The sequence below is a fragment of the Alternaria alternata genome (assembly GCF_001642055.1).
Source record: "Alternaria alternata strain SRC1lrK2f unplaced genomic scaffold CC77scaffold_20, whole genome shotgun sequence".
NCBI classification, from domain to species: domain Eukaryota; kingdom Fungi; phylum Ascomycota; class Dothideomycetes; order Pleosporales; family Pleosporaceae; genus Alternaria; species Alternaria alternata.
The window spans coordinates 351,536-372,782 of NW_017306209.1; the positions used below are offsets into that span (position 1 = coordinate 351,536).

At 53.0% G+C, this 21,247-nt stretch overlaps 5 protein-coding genes across 5 annotated transcripts; 3 read left to right on the forward strand and 2 right to left on the reverse strand.

Annotated features, from left to right (window-relative positions):
- Nucleotides 1-13,239: 13,239 nt before the first annotated feature.
- On the forward strand, nt 13,240-15,247 carry CC77DRAFT_359738 (hypothetical protein). The gene is made up of 2 exons (XM_018531367.1): nt 13,240-13,341; nt 13,403-15,247. Exon 2 carries the CDS (start codon nt 13,471-13,473, stop codon nt 15,115-15,117), a length of 1,647 nt encoding a protein of 548 aa, XP_018382295.1. The 5' UTR covers nt 13,240-13,341; nt 13,403-13,470; the 3' UTR covers nt 15,118-15,247.
- A 337-nt stretch (nt 15,248-15,584) lies between these two features.
- On the forward strand, nt 15,585-17,076 carry CC77DRAFT_1023634 (NAD(P)-binding protein). Its single transcript, XM_018525704.1, has 3 exons — nt 15,585-15,685; nt 15,774-16,130; nt 16,189-17,076. The coding sequence occupies exons 1-3, from the start codon at nt 15,649-15,651 to the stop codon at nt 16,905-16,907; spliced, it is 1,113 nt and encodes a 370-aa protein (XP_018382296.1). The 5' UTR covers nt 15,585-15,648; the 3' UTR covers nt 16,908-17,076.
- Nucleotides 17,077-17,235: 159 nt separating this feature from the next.
- On the forward strand, nt 17,236-18,709 carry CC77DRAFT_1023636 (alpha/beta-hydrolase). The gene is made up of 3 exons (XM_018525705.1): nt 17,236-17,338; nt 17,445-17,782; nt 17,877-18,709. Exons 1-3 carry the CDS (start codon nt 17,276-17,278, stop codon nt 18,487-18,489), a joined length of 1,014 nt encoding a protein of 337 aa, XP_018382297.1. The 5' UTR covers nt 17,236-17,275; the 3' UTR covers nt 18,490-18,709.
- On the reverse strand, nt 18,581-19,012 carry CC77DRAFT_1064749 (hypothetical protein; the record flags this gene model as incomplete). The annotated part of the gene is made up of 1 exon (XM_018528758.1): nt 18,581-19,012. One exon carries the CDS (start codon nt 19,010-19,012, stop codon nt 18,581-18,583), a length of 432 nt encoding a protein of 143 aa, XP_018382298.1.
- Nucleotides 18,959-21,191, reverse strand: CC77DRAFT_1023637 (dynein). The gene is made up of 4 exons (XM_018525706.1): nt 20,879-21,191; nt 20,672-20,827; nt 19,497-20,623; nt 18,959-19,444 (listed from the first exon to the last, which is right to left on the reverse strand). The coding sequence occupies exons 1-4, from the start codon at nt 21,036-21,038 to the stop codon at nt 19,301-19,303; spliced, it is 1,587 nt and encodes a 528-aa protein (XP_018382299.1). The 5' UTR covers nt 21,039-21,191; the 3' UTR covers nt 18,959-19,300.
- Between the last annotated feature and the right edge of the window lie 56 nt (nt 21,192-21,247).

Sequence of the window (21,247 nt, forward strand, 5' to 3'; positions counted from 1 at the left end):
ACCGAAACCGAGCCAAGTACGCCTGTTGCTGAAGTAGCTACTTCTCAGCCTGACCCATTCACGAACTCTGCCCAACCTGAGCAACCCACAGCTGAATCCGTTCCTTCAGCACAGGCTGAGCCTGCTAAGTCAGAGCAAGCTGCGTCATTGGCTGAGCTTGTAGCTCTTCCCGACACCGATGACAATGATCTGGAAGAGCCGGTAGTCCCCCAAGTTGAGGTTCCTGAGGATGTCCCTGTCGTCCATGAACCTGTTGCCGACATCTCTGCTAACGCTGCTGGCACACAGCAGGAGATCGCTCGAGATCTTATCGTCCCTGCATCGCCCACGCTGCCAGCTGTAGAGGCCGAGCCAATCTCCAAGAAGAGCAAGAAGAAGGGTAAAAAGGGCAAATCCATTGACGCTACTGAGCCTAGCACACTGGTTGATGAGGAGCCAGCACCACAGACCGACGTCCCTTCCGAGCCTTCCCAAGACGCCAGACGCACCGAGGATGATGTCCCGCTGCCGCCGCAGGAGAGCTCCAGGGAGATCCCATCGATTTCGCCGAAGGAGGTGCAAGCAAATGAGGATGCCACCCAGGATGTCGAGCTCCAACAGGACCCAGCGACACTTAGACATGAGCCTATCACCGACGATACTGCTACAGCTGTCAAGCCCGATGTTACTTCTGGTCCTGTTACGCAAGGTACTACTGAGCAGCACCACACCGAGGATGGCTCAGCGCTCGAACCCGAGCTTCGCGATGCCTCTTCTGATAAGCTAACTGGCTTCGTTGCTGATGTCGCTACTCCGGTGACACCTCTTGAGTCCAGCTTTACGGGTGAGCAGCCTGTACTAGACACTCCCGCTGGCCCAATCGCTGAGATGGATCGTGCTCTGGTAGCTGACCAGTTTACACAACCCGTTTCATCTGCCGTACCATTTGATGACGTTGCAACACCTAGCAAAGCAGTCGCCGACGCTCCACATGCCGAAGAAACAGTACAAGACGAAGACGCTCCTAGCACGCCCAAGAAGAACAAGAAAAAGAAGAAGGCCAAAAAGGGAGCATCGGCTTCCGAGCCTGAGACTCTTGTTGCCGAGTCTGCGCCAATCACTTCCGAGACCACTATCGCAGCAACTGAGGAACCGACCACTCAAAACGTTGTTCGTGAGCCTAGTGCCACTGAACCTCTGCCAGAGCATATTGAGGCTTCTACTTCCGAGCAGGATGTCATCGCTTCCACGACACCCACCCAGTTCCAGGAAGACGCCCAACCGATCGTTGTCGGACAAATGCGCGACGAGCCCGTCCCGGAGCAAGGCGTTGAGGCTGCACCGCTCTCGAACGAAGACAAGAAAGGCCAGGAAGCTAAAAAGGCCGGAGTCGAGAGTGAGGCGCCCAAGAAATCTTCTACGCCTGCCGAGGCTAGGATGCGAGCTTTCGATGAACCAACTATCGAAGAGCCAGTCGCGTCTAATGCTCATGAAAAGTCTACAGAAGAATCCGTCGTTGAGACACAGACCGTTCCCGAGACCGCATCTCCGATATTGACGCCAGTGGATAGTAACATTCAAGACGATGTACCTCCAACCACGTCGCCGGCTGAACATGTCATCGCCAGTACCCCGGACGATCCCACACCTGTGCCCAGAGACCAAGAAGACGCCATGGTTACACAGTCTGATGTTGTCGCATCTACAGCTGAGCAGAAGCAAGCGGAGGAGACGACTTCCAAGAAGAGCAAGAAGAAGGCTAAAAAGGCCAAACGTGCTTCCGTCGCTGAAGACCCGATCCTGCACCCTGAGCCATCGGCGTCGTTGCCCGAAACTACTGCAGAGGCACCATCTACGTTTGTTGAAGTTGCAGAATCTGCAAGAGCAACTACCTCAAGCAAAGGGCCCAATCTCGACATTACGCCCGCCTCGAATGTGTTTGCCGAACGTGACACCGTTTCCGATGCCACAGCTTCACCCGTTTCTGAAGCAACTATCGTAGAGAAAGACGAAACGCTAACATCCGACGAGCCAAGTCAGCAGATGCCAACTATCGATGCACTCGTGCCTGAGGAACCCAACATAGTAGATGCCACAGAAGAAGCTGTCGCGCCTCTCTCGAAGAAGGACAAGAAGAAAGCTAAGAAGGCCAAGCGCGTTTCAACCACCCAAGAGTCTACTTCTATTCCGCCCACTTCCATTGAGGAAAAGGCTGAGCCGGTGCTGGAACAGCAGATCGAGTCCACGACTCCAGCTACTGAGGGACTTATCTCTGAAACCCCTGTCATTGAAGAAACGCCAATTACCCTTCCCGATGTTGCTGAAGAGCGGACAACGATACTTGCATCTGTCCAAGAGCCCGCTGCAACACTTTCGCCTATTTCTGAGGTGCCTATCCAAGTCGAAGCTGCGCCAGAGGCCGCAGGGCCTGTTTCAACGAAAGACGAGAAGAAGGCGAAGAAGCCAGAGCGCGAATCTATTGTTGATGCTATTCCAGTCGAGACGCCAGTAGAGAAGTCCCAAGAACGCTCTCTTGACACTGTTGCTGCGAGCGTTGAGCAACAGCCTTCCGAAGTCGCATCAGCCGAGCTTGCTGCAACATCTGCCATTGTTGAGGAATCCAGCAAGGACGAAACCTCTTCCGGCGTACCGGCCGAAGACAAGCGATTTCCATCGACTTCTGTTGTGGAAGGAAAGTCATCTGACGCAGTAGTAACTGAGCTGCCTTCTACAGTTGTCCCGACCGAGGGTCCTGCCGAAGAGCCCACAACACCTTCGATCACTAATGAGCCGGTAAAGCTTTCTAAGAAGGAGAAGAAGAAAGCGAAGAAGAACAAGCAAGGTTCAATCGCAGAAGCTGAGCCATCCGTTCCTTCCACTCCAATGGATGAGCCTGTCAAAGAGCTTGCGGAAAAAGTCAACGATGGTGCCATCATCGACCAAGACCCTATAGCACCAGTTGTCGAGCAGACAGAGGCTTCAGTTGCTGCACCCGCACCTTCCGAAGAAGTAGCAGCGTCTGTACCTGTTGCAGAACAGATCCCCTCGAAGGCCACACAAGAAGAGGATACTGTGTCGTCGTCAAAGAAAGAGACGGAGAAAGTGGAGAAAGCAGCTGAGCAAACTTCCACCGCCGAGGCCACATCTTCTAAACCTCTTGTTTCCACCGAGGCACCGACCCAAACAGCTAACCCATCTTTGGATGAGCAGCCTTCTGCGGAGCTGCCCGAGGAGACAATTGACACTGCAACCACCGAGGCGCTGCAAACAGAGGTCATAGACTCGGCTGCGCCAGCTGCCGTTGCTGAAAAGGGAACTGGAAGCGAGGGGCTGATCACCAGCGATGATGGGAACGTTCTCACAGAGGGAACGCAATCCATCATTCCACCTGCGGCTGAGACTACCATATCAGACGTACCAACTATGCCTAGCACCGGAGCTCTCCCTAAAGATGCCAAGCAAGACGATGAGCAAGAGCCAGAAGACTGGGCTGGACTACCGAAGTCGCAGAGAAAGAAGTTGAAGAAGGCCAAACGCGCGTCGGCTGTTGGAAGTGAACAATCTGAGTCTGCAACGCCAGCTGAAGATTTGCTCAAGGACCCTACTTCTGAGTCTCAATTAGCCGATAATCAAGCAGCTCAAGAGCCCACTGACGAGCACAAACCGACAGATGCATCCCGTCAGTCCACCGTTCCAGGTGAGACATCTACTAGTGAGATAAAGCAGGTCGAACAGCAGCTTGAACCGTCTACTGCGACCAGTGAGCCAACAACCGACCCAACGCCAGCTGAAGAACAAGCCACTATCGTCGCTACTCCAGAGCAACCTCCAGGCGATCCCAAGCCACCAGACAAGGAGCCAGATCCGCTTTCACCTTCGTCCAAGAAGGACAAGAAGAAGGCGAAGAAGCAAGCTAAGAAGGCGGTGCCTTTTTTAGCGGATGAGACGCCTGAGGCAGCCAACTCTGATACTCAGCCGTCTCTGTCGATCCCTACACTTTCGGAGACCCAACTACCTTTCTCGGGGATACCGACATCCTATCCCCAGCCTTTTACGAATAATGAGCTTGTTGATGATAATGATGTGAAGATTGAGGATGTAAGGGAGGATGGTGGACATGAAGAGGAGAAAAAAGAGGAGGATTTTGAATATGAGGTGGCGAAAAGGGTAGTGGAAGATGTACAAGATCAAGGGGTAGGTGAGAGACAAGGGGAGCAGATGGAAGATGCTAGAGCTGAAGCCGGCAAGGAAAAGCTTGCGGTCGTGGAGGGAGAGGTCTCAGAGACCATGACTACAGAACCGAGCGCTACTGGGTTGGAACCAATGACTGTCGAGCAGCAAGCTGCGCCGATTCCATCGCAAGAGCCTGCAGCTGCCGAAGTTGATGCTGCAGCGTTGGAGATCGAGAAGCCAACACTCGCTGTGGAAGAGCTTGCGCCGGAGCCAAACATCCTGGACAAATCCACAGTTGTAGAACCATCTCCAGCTGTGGATGTCGAGCCAACAAGCACGCCAGAAGTCCCTATCCAACTGGAGCTGCCACAACACCACGTTTCCGCTCTACCAGACTCTGTGACAGACCAGCCGACTGTTCTTCATCCACAAGAAGAGACCGAGAACATTGTGGAAGAAGCTAATTCTACATCGACTGCACAGCCATCGCGCCTACTTGACGAAGCTAATGAGGTGGCCGCTCCTTCTAAGAAGAAAAAGAAGAACAAGAAAGCCAAGCGCGTATCCACTGCCGAAGAACCGGAACTGCAGACCGGACTTCTCAAGCCTGAGCAAGACGTTACGGACAATTTGAGCGAGATTATCGCAGCTCCAGAACCCAAGGAGCCAGTCGCTTCTTCCATTGAGGATGTCCAGCCTCTGGAGGATCCTGTACTCGTCGAAGACAAGGCGGTAGTAAACACTCCTGAGCCGGAGGCTGATGCAAAGCCCACTGAAGAGGAAATTACCTTCAACCACGGTCAGGCAGTCGCCGATATCCACGAGTCTGGCCTTTCCCCGATTGCGGCAGAAGAACACCAGGACGTGCTTACAAAGCCCGACACGCCCACACCTGTGCCTGGTTTCGATAACGAGCTAACTAGCGCGGAATCTATACTCAAGGACACGGAGCGTGTAGTTGGTGGCAATGAACAGCCTGTAACTGCTCCTTCGGGAGCTGAGCAAACACAAGAGCCACAATTCGATGAGCCCATCTCTCCCAAGAAGAGTAAGAAGAAGAGTAAGAAGGCCAAGCAAACGTCTAGCATGATTGCGCCTACCGAGACTACTTCTGAGGTTCAGTCTTCACAACCGGAGGGACCACCTTCGGTACAGCTTGAATCAACGCAAACGGCGTCTGGACCGGTTGCTGAGCTTGAAGTATCACGTGAGATTCCTGTTTCTGATCAACACAAAGATATTCAACCATCTGGCACTTCAATTAGCAATACGCCAGCTGATGCGATGGTAACTGTACCAGAGGGACCCACTTCGACTCCTCTGGACGAAATACTACAGCTTCCGCTAGCCGACATCAAACGCGAAGCACCTACCGAGGCTCAAGAGGTTGTATCTGACCCATCGGCGGTATCACAGCCTGCTTTGCAGACTTCTGATGACATACAGTTGCCCACCGAGGAGCTTCCGGTACCACCGCTGTCAAAGAAAGACAAGAAGAAGATCAAGAAGGCGAAGAAGGAAACCGGCACTACAACACCTGCCGAAGACGTCGTTTCGGAACCACCACACGATCCAATCACCGAAGCCGTGCCTGCTCAACAAAGCCAGGAGGTTGCTGAGCTAGTCCCTGAATCAACACCAGTTGAAGACGTACTTGTATCAAAGCCGGATGATGTTGAGTCGGCTTCAGAGAGCAGGGCCGTTGAGCCGACAACATCTGTCGATTCTCAGGTACCTGTCACTCAAGATACTCAAGAGCCATCAAATCCTACAGAACCACAGCCCGAGCTAGAGGTGGCTGCTGAACCTGTTCAAGTTGCTTCTCAGGTACCATCGCTCGAAGACCGTACTATCGACCCGCCAGCTGAGACGGTCGATGATATGCCGGTTGCAGTATCTGATCTCGAGATCCCGCCGCATGCCCAGATGGAGCAGCTTTCGACCCCTACGGCAGGACAAGAGTCTTCGCTTAGTTTAGCTGACGCCGCACCTTTGTCCAAGAAAGACAAGAAGAAAGCCAAGAAGGCGAGAGCGAAAGCTTTGGGTAGGGACACACCCATCAATGAAGATATAGTCGAACCCAAGGCTGAAGCCGCACAAGATGTCAGCGCTCGCAGCAACGAGCCAGTTATCCAGGACACACTGACTGACGCGCCTTACGACGAAGCCGTGGCCGAGATACCTGCGCTCCCAGTAAACCAGGAATCTTCACTCAATGATAGCGCTCTCCAACTGCTTCCGACGCAGGTCGCCAAGGAAGAAATCACGAAGTCTGGTTCTACGACGCCTTCCACGGAGAACGTCCCATCCGTTCCATCGGCTGTCACTCTAGAGTCTATTGTTGAGCAATCGAACAAAGACGAGCAAGTCCCTACAACGCAAGATGCCCCGGTTGCACGAGAAATCTTGATTGACGAGCCGACTGAGGAAGCTGTCAGCTACGATGCGTCAGTTCCTACTGCCGTGCCAGCACTCATCGAAGAGCAGCCCACAAATATACCAGCAGTAGCTGTTGAATCTCAAGCAGAGGAGCCAGCATCGCCAACGATCTCGAAGAAGAAGAAAAGCAAGAAGAGCAAGAAGACAGATGCCATGACGCCAACAACCGAGGCTCTACCCGCAGCTGAGTCTGACAGCATTATCACAGCTACTGATGGTGTAGTGCCTCTTACAACTGAGGCTCGTGTCTCTTTCGCACCAGTCGTGGATGAGCAGCCCAAGGTAGAGGAAGCTGCAATCCAACCGGAGGATCTCCCACTGCAGGAGACAACTGTCACTACACCTGCCACTGAGACTGCACTTGCAGCTAGCGAACAAGATTCAGTGCCACAGACAGCGATTCTGGAAGAAGCCAAGAGTGAGACAAACATGCGGGAGTCGATTCCTGAACGCAAGCTGAGCAAGAAAGAGCGAAAGAAGGCACAGAAGCAGGCTGCTGCTCTGGCTGGTGAATTCAAGGTTGACAGTGAGCCTGCCGTCGAGCCTTCCATCGAGCTGTCCACCGACTATGCGTCAGCAGAACCATCGCCTCTGGCTGATGTTCTCGACACCACTTTGGTTGAATCTACACAAGACCCCGCCCTAATGGCTCGAGGTCCTGTCGTCGGGCGCGAGGCTTCTCGCGACGTATCCGAACCTGTACGAGAGGATCCAACCGTAAGGACGAGCGAGTCACTGCCTGAAGTCGCAGAAGTAGAGAACGTAGTTTCCGTGACTCCCAAAAAGGGCAAGAAGGCTAAGAAAGACAAGAAGAGTGCGGCCCAGCCTGTTGTTATCGATGTCGCAAATGAACCCGTCAGCGAAATGTCTGAACTTCCTGGACAGGCAAAGGCATCGGAAGCGCTCGAGATCGAGCCCATCACTACTGGCGGACCGCAATCTACCGATTCAAAGGATCCAGAGGAAACCGTTCAGGACACGGAGCAGCCAGTGATGATTCCGATCGAAGAGCCATCGAACATGGCAACAAAAGCTGAGGCTGAGCCTTTTCCTGCCGTCAGCGATGCTCCGGAATCCGCCGAACAGCCTAGAACATCAACTGCATCACAAGAGATGGATATCGCAGTGCTACCGAACAGCGTCCCATCAAGCTTTTCTGAGGTGCAAGACAGTTCTGTTCCTCAAGTTCAAGCATCAGCGCCATCGAATGCAAAGAAATCCGAGCAAAAGCCCTTGCAGGACCCGTCCTCGGATTTCCCAACTGTCGCGCCGGCTATTGTGGACCTCCAATATCAGACCGAGGAAGTTGAACCACTCCCCAAACCTTCCACATCTCAGCCCGTCAATGAGGCCGCTCACAGATCGCAAGCGACCCGAGAGATGACAAACGACCGTAGCGATATTGTGAAGGACTTAGCTGAAGCGTCAGCTGAGCCCGTTGCTATCTTGGATGAAAACAGGGATGTGCCAAAGGTATCATCTGAAAACACCGATGCCCAGCCGAGTATCGTCGAGCCATCCAATCTAGAGGCACTTATCCCATCTCCATCAATCATCACAGAGGAAGTGTCCTTTGAAACTCCTAGCCCAACTGCATACGACAAGGAGGTCTCGTCTGTAATCCCCACTGATGCCTCGATCTACCACAACGACAGTTTACCTACGAATACCGAGGTCACAAAGGATATCGAACGACCTACGACACCAATCGTAGGGAACGTACCGACCGTCACTGAGGCTGATGAAGACCAAGTATCTCATGTCTTCGATGCGGCTCCTGAAGATACCCAGCGAAGCTTTGACGAGCAGCAGCCTATCGAACCCACCGACTCTTTCACTGCACACCATGGAGCGGGCCCTGTTACTCAAGACGATGATGTTCCACGAAACGAGCTATCACCCTCCCTGAAGGCGATTCAAGATGATGCTGCTGAACTGCGACTTCGTGCCGAAGCCCTCGACGCAGATCTCGCCACACAAGGAAATACTGACAAATCCTCTGCCACTGAGCCGACTTCTATATTAGATCTGGTAAGAAGGCTTACAAAGAAGGATAAAGAAGAGGCAAAGAAGAGCAAGGTCGATTCTGATACTCTATCGACGACTCCTGCGACCCAAACTGAGGTTGCGGTCGAGACGAAGGAGGGCTCCAGAATGCCTGCACCTGTTTCTGCGCCCACTCTAGTGGAGGAGCAGGTTCTTGAGGAGACGGGAGCTGTTGGCACACCAATCCCAGTAGAGGAGAGCCTCGTCCTGACCGATGTGCCTTCCCGCAACCTGAGCAAGAAAGAAAAGAAAAAGGCCAAGGCCAAAGGGCCTGCGATCAGCTTTGATGAGCTTCACGACACACCAACGCAATCGAGCGTGCCGATCGGCGATATCCCAAAGCCAGCCATCGAGCAGCCAAGGGAAGATTTACAAGTTGCCACTGAACCTTCAGCTAGCACCACCATATCAGACGACACTCCCCAACCTACCCCGCCCATGGATGTTGAGAGAATGGGCTCTACCGAGCCAGCCACAGTCGAAACCCTAGCTTCGTCGGCCGTCACTGAAGACGTTCAAGAAACCATTGCAGAAGACGAGCCAGTGCTGTCGAGGAACCTTGACAAGAAAGACAAGCAGAAGTTTGAACAAACTATCGAGTTCCAAGATACGCCAGTGACTTCGTCCCAGGATGTCTCTTCCGCTACTGTGGCTGAATCTCAAGAGGTAGCTTTACCTGATTATGGGTTAGCTGCTCCATCTCTAGCACCTGTTGTCGAGACATCCCCTATAAAGAGCATTGAGACACCAAGTGAGCTCGCTGTGGAGGAACTTGTCGCGGCGCCGCAGACATCAAGCCAAGATGAGGAAACACGGATTGATACCTCAATCGTCGTGCCAATAGAGACAACCAAAGATACTCTGCCGCTAGTGGCTACCGAGCAACAAAAGACGACCATCGATGAGTCACCCGTTCCATCTCAGGAGTTTATCAAAAAGGACAAGAAAAGAGTCAAACAAGACGCACTAGCCGCGCAGGACCTTGGAACATCCGCCACGAGGGATGTATCGCTTCCCGAAGCCAGCGAGCCGGCTGCTATATCACGACTGCATGCGGAGCCAGATGTCAAGAGCACTGAAGTTCTTCCAGAACCTATCTTGACCGACTACACCGAGTCTACACATGTCTCAGAAAGCACCCAGGAGCGAAAACAAGAGCTTGCGGCTGTCCCTGCTCTAGCACGCAAAGAAACCAAGAAGGACAAAGGGAAGAGCAAAGAGGATGTGGGAAAAGCCCAAGAAGTTCGAGACGAAGAGCCGCTGGTCAATCCATTAGAACTCATGGGCACTCAGCTCCCAGTCCCCATAGACGCCCCAGTTGACCCCATTGAAGACGCGCCTGTCGCACCGGTAACTGAAAGTCAGCGTGACCTACCTTCAGAGGTCGAACCCCAAGAGATCATCGTCCCAGATGGCAACGCAGAGGAGCGTTTGAGTGCCGAGCACCCAACGATTGAAGCTACGCCTAAGGCTGAAACAACCACAAGGAACGACAAGAAGCAGAGGCGCAAGTCAATGATCGCTACCACGTCGTCGGAGGAGCCGGCCAATGTCACACCTACCGGTCCAGTCGAAGAGAGAGTCCCCATGCCTGAAGCAAACATCCTGTCGAGAGTTACATCGAATTCTCGCCAGAGGGAGACTCAAGATAGCATACTTCCCGCGGAAAACACGACCGCAACGCCATCAGCGTCCGAGCCGAATGTCGAAGAAGTTCCTAACAAGCTTAAGGGTATGCATTCTAGATCCATATCCGACATTTCAACCGCTGGTGTCCAAGTCAGAGCTACCGAACCCGACAATACTCCTCAGCAACCACTGTTGCACAAGAAGTCGTCCAAGAAGCACAAGCTAGCAGCGTTGTTCGAGCGCGGCGCATCGCAGGATGGCCCCAGCGCGGAACGTAACTTGCGCAGGGAAGGTTCTGGCAGTGTCAGAAATCTCGCCGAACGATACGAGAGTCAGTCTCGATCTGTCACACCCGTTCTACCCCCATCTCCTGAGAAGCGTTATCTATCTCGATCTGTGACGCCCGTCCTACCTCCATCGCCTGAGAAACGCCATGTAGCTAGAGTTGCGTCCCGTAGTCAACTTGGCTTGGCGTCGCCAGTTCGATCGGATTCGAAGTCGCCAGCAAGAGAGATAGACTTCGCAGCCACCGTGGCCGCCAGTTTGCAAGAGTCTGGTTTTGATCCTGGATATGTCATCAACGACAAGTCATTCCATCGCTCGAACTCTATCTCAGGAGCTCGCGATATCACACCAGATGACGACATTACCGCCGCAAAAGAGAGAGCCAGTAGATCTCGGCTCGGAAGCTTAAGCCGTTCTTCATCGGTCTCTGGCTCTCCAAAACTGCGACCGACGCAGCCTACTGGGCCTGATGTCTTACCACCTATCGAAGTGGCAATGGCACCTACGGACACCGTATCATTCGATCCCCTAGACGTGCTCAATGACCCTGCTTTTGCAGCGCGAAAGTCACCTCCCGGTGTTCTTGAGGAGGCTGATCCTGATGAGTTGGCCGGGTCTTCAAGTCTCAGAAGAACCAAGGGTAAGAAGAGACGTCATCCTCTACCAGAGACACCAGTAGATGTCGAGAAGATGAGCACACAGGACACTGGGGTCGCACAGACTAAACAAGGCAAGAAGTCAAAGAAGGACAAGGAACAAGCTCCACGTCAGCAAGACGGTGTTGAGTATGCAGCTGCAGAGACTCCGGCGATTGAGGCTCTTCCAAATGTGCCTCTTGCTGTAGAGACTCCAGTTGACTCCACGGTCCGCGAGGTTGAGCCTGCCCGGTCCATGCCTCACGCGTCGACCAATACTGCTGTCCTTCCGGACGTACCAACACAAGCAACAAACGTATCAGCCACACCTACTGAATTCGACGAGGTACACTCAAGTAGGCGAGATAAGAGGGCGAAATCGAAGAAGACAGTCACAGAAGAGCAACCTGCAGGCAAGGAGGACAGCCCGATCCTACCTGTGACATTCGATCAGGAGCCCCGCTCGCTGACCGCCGAAGAGCCGAGGGAGTACCCATTTCCCCAGGTGGTGTCACAGGAAATCTTGAAGCAGTCGAAGGAGGAAACACACAAGCAGGAGTTGGAGAAAGAGAGGGATATGAACGCATGGGCCCCATCGCCAAAAAAGAAGGGCAAAAAGAGCAGGAATGTTGAAGAAAAGGTTGATGAGGAGTCTACGACCAGGATGAAAGACGCACTACCAGCTGAGGCACGAACTGCCGATCGTGAAGTTCACAAACGCAGAACACATCCTGTATCTTTCGACGACGAGCGACCCGAGGAAAAGCGCCTACACACATTGAAGTCCACTCAAGAGCCTCAATTTACCAGTGAGAGGTCAGCATCACCGTCGCGCTTTGTCGTGCCAGAGCTCGCACATCTTGAAAAGCACTCCAATGAGCGTGTGTCTAGTACAGGCAACGCCCAATCGTCAACCCGTGGTGTAGGACCAGCCGATGAGCCATCGTGGTCCTTTGCCGGAGTTCAAGACAAGGTCGACCAAGCCACCACCAAGGCTCAGCCGGAGCAGCCTATCGAAACGGCACCACGTAAACTGAGGCGTTCGAAGGAACCGAAAACTCCTCTGAGCGCACCAAAACGTTCAATCGCAACTGATCATGATACGGACAGCCCGGCTTTGCCAACGCACCCAATGACTCTAGGCACGCCCACCACAAGCGACGAGTACGCCACGAAGGAGCGATCCTCCCATCTTTTCGATTCTTCGCCATCTACGCGCGCATATGGCACTTCACCAGCGGCAGCACCGCAAACGCCTGCTCATGATACCCACATGGTCGTTGAAACTCCGTCAAAAGATGTCAGTGGATCGTCGCGGGCAGGCAAGAAACCGCGCGTCGAATCGCACCAAGGCCGGGCATCGCCTACTAAGGAACTCACACAGAAGGAGCCATACCAGTCCTTGTTTGGAGATCCGAATGAGAAGAAGAGCGAGACCCTTTCATCGACTATCGCAAAGCCCGAACGTACTAGCACTCCAGGCACCAAGCAGCTTGAATCTATTACAGAAGTCAGTCCAGATGACACTACCACCAAAAAGAAGTCACGGTCAGCAGCCGATGTGGGTGTATCTGATCGAGGACTGAAGTCAGCTCGTCGCACTGAGAGTCTCAGGCAACTTTCTGATCGTCTAAGATCACCTCCGCCTAGCACACCAACACCTACAGGTCGCCGGAGTGTGCAATCCACAGTCGAAAATGTAGGCGGAAGAGACTCGCCATGGCAACAAGTCAACGAAGGCATCGATCGAACCATGGCCCTCAGTCCCGCGCGCCGTATGCCACGATCATCCCCAAGCGCAGACCCGTTGAAGCAGCACATTGGTGAGCAGCGGTCACCTAGTGTTCAAAGTCAACGCTCTCTGAGTAATATCGCAAGACTGAGGTCTCCCGACCAAGAGCGGCCTATGAGCTCTTTGAGCAACCATTCGGAGCGTTCGTTGCGAAGAGTGGACCGGCAAACGTCAGGTGACCTGAGATCAGCCTCGAGGCTTGGCGCGGCCAGTGCGCAAGACGCTAAGAGCGTGCAACCTAATCTCTCAAGCACGGCGCTCGCGGCAGGAGCAGCAGCCATCGCAGGTATCGCCGCCCCACCGGTTTACGACCCAGTCCGGGGTACAGGTAGAGGTCGCCGGACCAGTATGGCTGAAACCTTTGTAAGTAGTTTGATGTTGTTGTAAAGCTCGTTTCCTGTTACTGACTGTAATTTACAGGAAGCATGGGGTGAAGCCCAAAGGTCCCCTAGCTCGCCCTCACGACCACCAAGCGTGCGCAAACGTCAAAGCATGCAAATCATGGATCTGCAGACCCAACTCGACCAATTAGCCGCGCAAAACCAAGCTGTCGAGGATGCTAAGGCCAAGGCTGAAGAGGCCTTACAGGCTGCGCAAAGTCAGCGACAGATTGACGAACAGCTTGTAGCCGAGGAAGTAGAAGCACGTGACCGCCAGATTCACCAAAGGGATATTGACATCGCGCAACTCAAGGATACACTTCAGCGGCTACAAGAAGAGATTGCACGCCTGAATCAACTCAACAATGCACTAACAGATGCCAATCGCAACCTGACTAACGATGCGAATGAACGGTATGGGCAACTTCAGTCCGAGGGACAAATGGTGCATGAGCAATGGCAATCATCGCAGCGAGAGCTGGAGAGCCTTCGCAGTCAGTACGCACAACTTCAGTCAGAAGGCCAGGCCATGCAACAACAATGGCAAACATCGCAACGAGATTTGGAAGAACTTCGCCGCCAGCATACCCAGATGCAGCGAGGTTTGGCAGATGCCGTTCGTGACGAAGTTGGCGAAGCACTGGATGAACGCAACGCCGAGATTGACCGCTTAACTGGAGAACTCGCAACCGCGCGCGAACAGATCAAGAACCTCCAGAAGCAGATCCTAGCTTCCAAGAAGCCAAGCGAAAGCTTCCTCACTGTCCGCGATGAGGACTACTTTGACAGCGCCTGCCAACAACTCTGTCAACATGTCCAGCAATGGGTACTCCGATTCTCCAAGTTCTCGGATACTCGTGCGTGTCGCCTTTCGTCCGAGATCGCAGCCGATACTCGACTGGACGCTTCAACGCGCCAAAAGATTGACACTAGGCTGGACAATGCCATTCTCGATGGCTCAGATGTCGACGCACTTCTGGCGGACCGCGTCAGGCGTCGAGATGTCTTCATGTCAGTGGTCATGACTATGATTTGGGAGTACGTCTTTACTAGGTACCTTTTCGGTATGGACAGGGAACAGCGCCAGAAACTCAAGGCGTTGGAGAAGACGTTGTCGGAAGTCGGCCCACCTCGCGCCGTGGCACAATGGCGAGCTATCACACTTACCCTTCTTGCAAGGAGAGAGCCTTTCATGCAGCAGCGCGCCCAAGACACAGAAGCCGTGGTACACGAAATCTACAGCACGCTTTCGACACTGCTTCCGCCACCATCGCATCTGCAGAAGCAGATTCAGGAATCACTGCGCAACGTCATGCGCTTGGCAGTCGAACTATCAATCGAAATGCGGACCCAACGCGCGGAATACATCATGCTGCCGCCGCTACAGCCTGAGTACGATACCAAGGGCGACCTTGTGGCCAAGGTCACATTCAACGCCTCTCTCATGAACGAACGGTCAGGCGAAACAACGTCCAACGACGAGCTCGAAGCCCGTGGTGCAGTAGTCAAGGTCGTACTATTCCCACTAGTTGTCAAGAAGGGCGACGATTTCGGCGAGGGCGAGGACGAGATTGTGGTTTGTCCAGCGCAAGTGCTAGTGACAGGAACTAGGAGTAAAAAGGTAGTCAGGGTCATGAGTGGAGCCATGTCGATCAATCGTCCCGACTCACGATCAAGTCGCATCAGCCGGGTAACGAGCGTCGCGCCTCCTGAGAGTACCATCATGGACTACGAGCAAGGTGGAAAGAACATGTTCTAGATGAAGGAGTGATTGAACTGTCCACGTTTTTGTTTTTTGTATTGTTCGTGTAGCGTGGGAGGATTTTGTATTTGGCGTTCAGGATGGGAGAGTTGATCATTTAGCTACTTGACGATGTTTCCTATGTTTGGGCAGCGACAGTGATTTGGATACAGTATTACTTGGAACGTATATATTACGATTGTATATTTAGTCACGACAGCTAAGAGGCTGCAAATAATAATGGTTATTGCACACATGTGTCCTTATCCCTTTTGCGATGATCACTTGGGCCTTGCGACACCGGTATCACGATATGCAGGGCCAGTTCCTCGGCTGTTCGCGCCATCAGGAACGCTTTAGCCTAGTTTTGGCTGACCCCGCTCCACCTGGCGGGTGGCACAGCACCAAGACGGAGAAGGAGCATCGTAGACGGACCGTTTAAAGGGAGCCGGCGCGCGACATGTGAAGTGTATCTGTCTGCTAGTCGCAGTTTACACGCGCTACCGTCACTACTACTCCAGGCACCAAACAATCTTTGTTGTTGTCGCCATGCCCATTCGAAGCGATTGGACCCTTGCGCGTGAAGGTAAGTGCCTATAGCCGGTGCCGCTCATTCTCAAGGGTCACAGCACAAAGCTTTGTCAATGGGCGCGCTCTACTGACGCGATACATAGGCGTGACGGGCGATACCATCAGTCGCCTCATCAGATACACGGCCTTCAATCCCGCCCTCACGCTTCCCCTCGTCCTCCTCGCGCGCTACACACAGCAAGGCAACCTCCTCGCTCAAGACCATGCCTCAGTGTTCAAGGGCTTGAAGACACTGCTTGGCCTGGGTGCGCTCAGTACCGTCAACGCGTGGCTAAACAGCGGAGTGACCAACAACTGGACCAAAGACGAATATGTGTGGAGTCGTGAGGTTGTCGTTGTGACGGGAGGCAGTGATGGTATTGGCAAGATCGTAGTACAGTTACTGGCCGAGAAGGGAATCAAGGTTGCAGTCCTCGACGTTCAGGACTTGACGTATGAAGGTATGTTTCTGCTTCTTGAGGCTGCTAGACACATCAAAGAGATGCTCACACCCGCCAGCACCACCGTCCGTCCGCTTCTTCAAATGCGACCTCAGCTCCCCCGACGCCATCGCCGACGCAGCTTCCTCAATCCGCTCCACACTGGGAAACCCCACGGTCCTCATCAACAATGCAGGTGTCGCACGCGGCAAGACCATCCTCGAGTCGACCGAAAAGGACATCAACCTGACCTTCAAGGTCAACACTTTCAGCCACTACTACCTCGCCCAGCAGTTCCTTCCTAGCATGATTGCCAACAGCCACGGCATGATCGTCACCGTCGCCTCTGTCGCCGGCTACCTCGCTGCCCCCTCCATGGTCGACTACGCCGCGTCCAAGGCCGCTGCACTGTCCTTCCACGAAGGTCTCTCCGCCGAACTTACTGCTCGCTACAACGCACCTAAGATAAGGACTGTACTCATGGCCCAAAACTATACACGCACCGCTCTGTTCGAAGGCTTCGATTCCAGGGGCGTCTTGTATCCCGAGACGGTTGCCGAGAGTATTGTCAAGGCCGTGTTGAGTGGCAAGAGTCAGCATATTGTTCTGCCCGAGACTGCCTGGTTCATGCTGCCAAGGATAAGGGGCTGGCCGTTGTGGATGCAATATGGCCTGAGGAAGAGGCTGGGCAAGCTTATGAAGGGTTGGAAAGGCAGGCAGGTCGTACAGCCTAGTTTGGCAGGAGGAGAGAATGAGAAGAGGGTTGAGGATAGTACTGTGCTTGTTGATGCTGAGTAGGATCGGGCATGGCGAGTCAAGTAATTTATGGTGACGAGAGTAATTTACAGTTCTTCCGAAGTAGCCTTGTAGATACCAGATGTTGATACCTCTTTTGACTTGTAACATAATCTTGAGCTTCACTCATGTATCCATGGATGATCTCACTACTCGACAGCAATGTGTAGGAGGTTGATCCTCACAGTACAGTTGGTGTGATGAATGAGTGCCTCATACCGTACCGTGAGCTGAAATGAGCTGTTTTCGAATGACGTAAGCTTATGGGTTGTGCATCCGTCAACATCCTCACAGAGCAAGCACGATACTTTCGGAGCATTTGTCACTTCCCATCTCGCTGTGTTCAAGCTTCATAGGATCCCGCAGCAAACATGGCGCATCTTACACGCGATGAAGTCCTCAAGTCAGGTGAGGTATCCGAGGTATACAGAAAGGTAGTTTAGTTCTACTTCTTGCCTGAGATAGTTTGTCGCCGTCTCCAACGACTTTCTTCCAAAACAGAAACAACAAGCATTATTCGTCATCTCATCAGATTCCCAGGCTTTCGAGTCTCGCCCTGTAGACATCACTGGCGACGACTTTTTCGCCCACCGCGCGTCTCGTGCAGACCACCTCTTGCGCCTACGCCATCTCTACCCGATCCCCGGCCCCATCCCAGATCTTGTCCAAGAAAGTTTACATGATGTACCTACTCGAGATGGGGCATCCATCCGCGTTAAAGTCTACCAATCCGTTGCCGGTCCGCCGGAAGATGGTAGTCCGCTCATCATGATGTACCATGAAGGAGGCTGGAGTATGGGTGACTTGACAGACGAAGATCTGAATTGCAGGATGTTTGCCAGAGACCTGAGGGCTGTTTGTGTGAACGTTGAGTATCGGTAAGGATACATATACGCCCCTTCTTGATTGTTCTACTTTCTCTTATCGTTGCTTTTTCAACAAGAAGAGTACATGCTTACCCATTCACTCTAGTCTAGCACCCGAGCACAAGTTTCCCACTGGAGTGCATGACTGCTATGACGCCCTACTATGGAGTCTGAAGAACAGCGCCACACTTAACGCAACACCCTCCCGTGGTCTCCTTGTCGGCGGCGCATCAGCAGGAGGTAACATCGCCGCCGTCCTCGCTCTCCTTGCTCGAGACGAAAAGCTCAGTCCACCCATCACCGGCCAGTATCTATGCGTCCCCGCACTGCTCCCTGATACAAACGTCCCGCCTAACCTGGTCCCACTCTACCTATCTCGGACGCAAAGTACCAACGACCCAGTTTTGAAAGGTATTCCACCGGGTATGATTGAGGAGATTTATGCTCCTGACCCTAAATCTCCTCTATGGGATCCATTCAACCACCCAGATGGGCATGAAGGTGTGGCAAAAGCCTTCTTCCAGGTCGGTGGCTTGGATCCGTTGAGGGACGAAGCGGTGCTTTACGATAGAATCCTGAGAGAGAATGGAATACTGACGAGATTTGAGTTGTACGCTGGGTATGGACATATGTTCTGGACAAACTATCCGGAGCTGGAGGAGAGCGAGAAGTTTGTCAAGGATACGTTGAATGGTGTAAAGTGGTTGTTGGAGAAATAGAAGGGATTTTGAATCTTATCATTCAACATTACAGCATGCTAGTATCCACATATCGCGATTACTTGCCTACTCCATGACTTATAACCTCCACTCAGCGATACCGCCAGTCTCTCCTGGCATCGCCCCACTGATACCCATTCCTCCAGCCCCATTGCCCTCTCCTCTCGTTCCAATATCCTTGCATTCCTTGTGGATTAGCCATATGCCTCCACTGTCCCCAGTTGAAGTGCCCCTCGGGTACTTGAGCTAGATTGTTCTCTGTAATGCGATCAGGGCGGCGGTAATCAGCCCAGCGGATCCGTCTCCCTGTCATGATGGGGGATTTGATGAGCAAAGATGGGGTTAAGTTCGACAAGGCAATCGGTTCGTTAGTCAAGTTGTATTCGCTGTATGGTGAGAGTGGTGCAAGTAGGATGCTGAAGAGAGAGACAAAGTAGGAAGACATGAAGATGAGGAACGAGTAGATGTAGGCATGTAATCGAGGTTTGAAGTATCTCGTGCGTGTCTTCAGCCATGAAGACATCGAGTTGTCGAGCTAATGTGTCATACGCTGTACAACATTCACTATCACGGCATGACGAAACTGACGGCGACAAACTCAGTGACAATACCTGTGTAGTGCATAGTCTTAAAGCGAAGACATTGAATGAAAAGCTTGTATTGGGTACGGAAATACACTGTGGGTATAGAGCCATGCTAATGACGACCGTGAACCAGTAAGAAAGCCTCTGTTATCGGAAAGTCGAATAAACATGTGTGTAGTACATGTAGCAGAATAGTTGGAAAGCGCTCATTTGAAAGTAGATCTATTCTATGATCCTCTCGGACTGTTTGAAGGCGCCTTGTTGACCAAACTTGAGAAGAAGGACCTCAGCTTCTCGTTGTCGTTGATGTTGGTATCCTGTGTCTTTGGGGGTGGTGTCTCGGGCTCATCTAATCGGTTGGCTTGCCGGTCCTGGATTGAAGTCAGCAAATCTTCGGACAGTACGCATGAATTCTCCACGTACCTGTAGTCTCTTCACCATCTCATCGGCATTGACTTGAATACCACCCATGTTGAACTGTACAGGTCCGATATGCTCTTCGACAACTCCTGATGCATCTTCGGTCCACGCTCTAGAAGCCGAGGGGTCTTGTTCCTTGCGCGCAGCTTTGATGGCAGCTTCGTTTTCATCTTCCCGCCGTAGATGTTCAAGGACGTTGACTTGGTCAGCAAGGAAGGCCTGTGGATCCTTGCTAGACACCTCGAGCCCGTCCGCTTGTTTCGATAAGCTGGAAAGTGCGTAATCTGACTCTGGGTTGCGGATCGTTTCCTCATAAATTGATGTCGCTGAGGGGCCCTCCTCCTCTTCTTCCGCAACCTGTGTGTCTTCGCCGTTGGGCTGTGCTTCTCCTTCGATAGGTGTAGATACCTGGCCGTTGGTTGGGCGCATGTGCTGAGGTATATCAATGTCAACACTCCATTTCTCGCTGATGCCTTCAACATCAAACCCTTCTCGTAGAATACGAATCTTGGCCCATGAATCCCAGTTGGGTGGGACCAATACTCGGTCACGGTCCGTTACGTTGTGCCTGAGCTGCTCTTGTTTGAGCAGAGACTTGATGCCCAGGGTGGAGTGGATAAGTGTTTGCAACGACCCCGGTGCCGTAGGCATGGTGTAAATCAAGCTTGAGCCGTGCTTGAGAAGGATAGTGCGCATGTACTGTAGTATGAAGTCGAACTCCTCCTCTTTCCAGCCCCTCTCCTTTTCAAGAGTCTCGATCTTGTCAGCATTTTGACATACTACGCATAACGGTATGCCGAGTGGCTCATCCCATTCTCCGGGCCCAAGTGGTATCTTTACGTTCTCCATGCTGCTGCCTTCAGCTGGCAAATTGCGTCCCTTGTCTTGCAGTGTTTGGATGTTCTCTTCCAAGACGACCTTTGAGTTATCGTCGAGGGAGACGATGAGTGATCGCAGCACTCTGATCCAGTCGCGAAGTTGCCGTATCCACAGCCATGGGTGATTCCAGTCTAGGAGTATGACGATAAGCATGTGCGGGAGGGTTCGTGGGTTGAGGTAGGGCTTGATAAGGGGGGTGAATGAGGGCGAGGGGTTAGCAAGCAGGTAGAGCGAAAGACGAGCAAGTGTATCTGGCTTTGTTAGCAAACCATGATTCTACAGCCAGCGACGCTACATACCCTCGTGATCCGTATCCAGCACATCCTGGTACGTGTAGCCCAGGGCGAATTGGTTCGCAATTGGCGGCTTCCTGCCTCGGTCTGGCGGTCTTCGGTTGTTTGCAGAGTCTGTGGACACCGACTCGAGGAACTCTCGCTGTGTTTCTGGAGTTCCGCCTGGGGTTGAGCATTAGCTGTGTCCCCTATTCTGCCTATTGTGGCCCTCACCCAGCACGAGTAGACTCTTTTCTGGCAGTCGCTTCCCACTCGAAATGTTATCCAGCATAGGCTTCCATATCTCCTCCTTGTCCGTGTCTCTGCTCCCCGGGCGGTCGTGGCTTCCGGGGACGCGTGTGGGGAAGTTGGAGGTCCGACGCGCGCTCGCCATTGCGGAGGTGGTGCGGAGCTTCGTCGCCGGTGACACGAGGCTTTGTCGACTAAGCGATGATGTGTGGATGCTGTATACAAGATATGCGACGGAGGCGGAAAGGCTAGTGCGGCACCCGAGTGAATGTCTAGTGGGGTTGCGGTGTGCTTGTTTGGCCGCATTGTTCGCTGGTACCTTTTCTGCAGGGATGCTGCTGCTGGCCAAGCCCG

What these genes read in the sequence shown, in the direction of transcription:
- CC77DRAFT_1023634 (XM_018525704.1), top strand. Translation starts at nt 15,649, where the DNA reads ATGCCCATTCGAAGCGATTGGACCCTTGCGCGTGAAG. An exon ending in TTGGACCCTTGCGCGTGAAG is followed by an intron (nt 15,686 to 15,773) that starts GTAAGTGCCTAT and finishes CGCGATACATAG; the next exon opens with GCGTGACGGGCGATACCATC. An exon ending in TCAGGACTTGACGTATGAAG is followed by an intron (nt 16,131 to 16,188) that starts GTATGTTTCTGC and finishes CACACCCGCCAG; the next exon opens with CACCACCGTCCGTCCGCTTC.
- CC77DRAFT_1023636 (XM_018525705.1), top strand. Translation starts at nt 17,276, where the DNA reads ATGGCGCATCTTACACGCGATGAAGTCCTCAAGTCAGGTGAGGTATCC. An exon ending in TATCCGAGGTATACAGAAAG is followed by an intron (nt 17,339 to 17,444) that starts GTAGTTTAGTTC and finishes TCAGATTCCCAG; the next exon opens with GCTTTCGAGTCTCGCCCTGT. An exon ending in TGTGTGAACGTTGAGTATCG is followed by an intron (nt 17,783 to 17,876) that starts GTAAGGATACAT and finishes CATTCACTCTAG; the next exon opens with TCTAGCACCCGAGCACAAGT.
- CC77DRAFT_359738 (XM_018531367.1), top strand. Translation starts at nt 13,471, where the DNA reads ATGCAAATCATGGATCTGCAGACCCAACTCGACCAATTAGCCGCGCAA.
- CC77DRAFT_1023637 (XM_018525706.1), bottom strand. Translation starts at nt 21,038, where the DNA reads ATGGCGAGCGCGCGTCGGACCTCCAACTTCCCCACACGCGTCCCCGGA. An exon ending in AAAGAGTCTACTCGTGCTGG is followed by an intron (nt 20,828 to 20,878) that starts GTGAGGGCCACA and finishes GCTCAACCCCAG; the next exon opens with GCGGAACTCCAGAAACACAG. An exon ending in AGATGGTGAAGAGACTACAG is followed by an intron (nt 19,445 to 19,496) that starts GTACGTGGAGAA and finishes ACTTCAATCCAG; the next exon opens with GACCGGCAAGCCAACCGATT.